Genomic DNA, 3,272 nt, shown 5'->3' with positions numbered 1-3,272 from the left:
AATCGATCAAATGAAAAACAAAACAAATCATCATGGAAACTTAAACACGAAAACACCTGGCGAAATAAAAAGAAATCAAAGGGAATAATGGGTGCACATAAAATTCATAAACCCCCTAAACCATAGAAATCACCTCCCAACGTTAATTCCAAAGACCATGGAAATTATCATGAAAACAATTCAAAACACATGATACTAGACTCACCTGACTTTTTTATATGGCTTTAACTTACTTATTTTCCTGGTTTTTCTCGTTTTGAGGAACTATCTGTGAATTATTATAAATATTGTTTCGATGAGATCAATCGATGGAGCCTGCAGAGGATATGTCAGCAAAGACAGGAAAGGGAAGACTGGAAAGTCGTAGGCATTCCTGTGAGCATTTAGATTAGTTCAATCTTTCTTTTTACATCTGTAATCAAGAAAAGAAAACAATGTGTGATATGAATTATGTTTGCCACTACTACATCACTAAATCAAGATAACACAAATATATACATTTACAAACACACACACACGCACACACACACACACACATATATATATATATATATATATACATATATATATATATATATAAATATAAATATATATATATATATATATATATATAAATATATATATATATATATATATATATATTCAAATAAGCCATATATATTTTTGATACATTAATGTCTGGATTCTCTTAACGACCTCGGGATCAGAGCCCCAGGCGAAATCACACAAAGACAAGAGCTTGGCTCCGGCCGGGAATCGAACCCTGGTCGGCAAGCTTGTACAGACAGTGACTAACCCACTTGGCCAAGTGGGTTAGTCACTGTCTGTACAAACTTGCCGACCAGGGTTCGATTCCCGGCCGGAGCCAAGCTCTTGTCTTTGTGTGATTTCGCCTGGGGCTCTGATCCGAGGTCGTTAAGAGAATCCAGACATTAATGTATCAAAATATATATGGCTTATTTGAATATGAAAAACACGTAAAAATGTGCAAAATTTATCATATATATATATATATATATATATGATTAAAAACGTATATTTTATTGAAAAGCATTTCCTAAAGTAGTGTAAAACTCCCAATAGATTAAATAAATATAAATAGTTGTGAGGGGTCCGTAGGTCTCTAGTAAATTTTTGTTGAGTGCGTTATCAATAGATGACGCTGATTGGAGAGCTAATACACATGTGATATTTGTAAGGGAGCTTCCGGTCTTCCCTTTTCTGTCTTTGATATATCACACATCTCTATAGACTATTATATACCCTGAATCACATAATAATTGGTGCATTTTGCGTCCGAAGTTTTCCTAACATCAAAGGAAACCCCTTAAACAGTTATTAGGTCATGATATCTTTCGTATAACATATATGAGTATAATAAAACATTCCACTCCAAAATTGATTACTGTATTAATCATTTTCGGTTACGATGATGAGCTATCAAATTAGGGATTGCTCCAGAAACATAGCAAATAATCATTCCACATTCATGCCAGAAAGTTCTAAGTCATGGAGGGCTCACTAGTAGTAAACACAAAGCAGGTTTCCATCTGAATCCACCTCGTTTATATTCTATCACTTACTGTATATCCAGTTCATTTGTTTTCAGCTACTCTTTCGGTCCATATATTGGTTAAAAACCTGAGGGTTTCCTCCGCTAAACCAATTACTTATTCTCTACCTACAGTACTATAACAAAGGCTTCACTTCCATTATAAACAAAGGAAAAGAATTTCGCTCGGCAACCTAGTCTATACCATGTAATATATATTTTCAATTTATTTCTAGGTTTGTCCTAAAACTTTATCATATTAAACGTTATCTTCATTAACATAACCGGATTGTTCTCTCTATACGGTTTCTCTATCACATATCTTACTTTCCGGATCAAAATCTTACCATACACACAACCTGCTTAAAAGGAAATAAATACCCGTTTAAAATAATTCTTATGACTAATTTTCGCAAATTTCTCTATTACTTTGCAATTTCCACTGTTATGCGGACAGTATAATTACTGATGTATGATCTATAATACAAAATAAAAAAAAAAACATTCAAACACCTAGAATTGATTTAACCAACAATACCAAAAAATTTCAAATGAGCGATGGCGGCCATCTTGAAAATGGCCGCCATTTTCATCACAGGTCAAATCTGAGATGGTCCTATATCTAAATATCATCATTGAGGCATAGTCTACCTGCACACCAAATTTCATGCTTGTTTCACCAAACCCACAATTCTTCCAAATATTTCACCTATCTGCAGTACTATACTGCGGAGGAAGGCTGAATCCGATAATTTGGTAGAGCTCCTAGTGATGCCATAGGGAAAAAACATATAGCGTTAATTAATTTGGTTCTTATTCAAACTATGGGTGCCAGGGGATTTAGTAAGTAATCTCTATAGCTTACCTCGAGAGACGAAAATAATTGTTATTGAAGATTTTGGGAAGTGTATCTCGTGCGATATGAAGACCGTCCTACTTCCCTCTTGCACCAACTGGATAGAAATGTAAAGGACAGCGAATCAATTTCTTATATATATGTTATATTAATACAAGAAAAAATAAAATTAGAACAATAGAACAGGCACAGGTGAAGGAATGACATTTAGGTACCTGCAACAGGTAACCCTGTGCACCTGTTATTAAACATGGCCTTTCATGAATAATAAATACTGATGGCCTTTTGTTTGCTATATATGTATTCTGCATGTAATGTCAGTAGCTATATAGGTTATCCACTATTGTATGACAATTTTACCCAATTCTAATAAATGAATCAATAGTCATAAAATGTTTCGTTTAAGTCTGTCAAATGGCACTTAATCAGAATCAAATAAACCTAATAAAGATGTTGACGATATGAACTTGATGTGTAGTATATAGAAATATCAATGTACTCATTTTAAACAGGTTCAGATAAAATATCCTTTATCAATAATCGTGACTAAGAAACATATTTAAAATCCTGATAATTCTACTGTATTTCTAACAAATCTATGTAGAGAGAATAAATTCATCCAATTCACAAAAATTTACTATATATTTTCATTATAAGAAGGAAAAGGATATAGTTTTTGCGTTATTCTTGTGCCCTTTATAATATGTTTAATTGTGTATATAGATTTAACGCTTTTTCTTAAATGTTGGTAGTGGAAAATTAAGTAGATTTTACTCTCTCATCATTTTGATTCATAATATCCTTCTCAATTACAAAGTCCATGAATTATAAAGGCTTATGACTTTTTCCATAAGGAAATATTTA

At 32.6% G+C, this 3,272-nt stretch overlaps 1 protein-coding gene across 1 annotated transcript in view; it reads right to left on the bottom strand.

Moving 5' to 3' along the window:
- Positions 1–2,221, bottom strand: part of LOC137641333 (serine proteinase stubble-like) — a 73,955-nt gene extending 71,734 nt beyond the window's left edge. Inside the window, exons 1-2 of the mRNA XM_068373818.1 lie at positions 2,204–2,221; positions 234–264 (exon numbers count right to left, since the gene is read on the bottom strand). Of these exons, the coding sequence (XP_068229919.1) occupies positions 234–264; positions 2,204–2,221 (49 nt within the window). The remainder of the gene's footprint in view (positions 1–233; positions 265–2,203) is intronic.
- Positions 2,222–3,272: the final 1,051 nt, after the last annotated feature.

The sequence above is a fragment of the Palaemon carinicauda genome, chromosome 1, assembly GCF_036898095.1.
Source record: "Palaemon carinicauda isolate YSFRI2023 chromosome 1, ASM3689809v2, whole genome shotgun sequence".
NCBI lineage: Eukaryota > Metazoa > Arthropoda > Malacostraca > Decapoda > Palaemonidae > Palaemon > Palaemon carinicauda.
The sequence above is the reverse complement of the archived record's forward strand: the minus strand, read 5'-3'. Positions and strand labels throughout refer to the sequence as shown.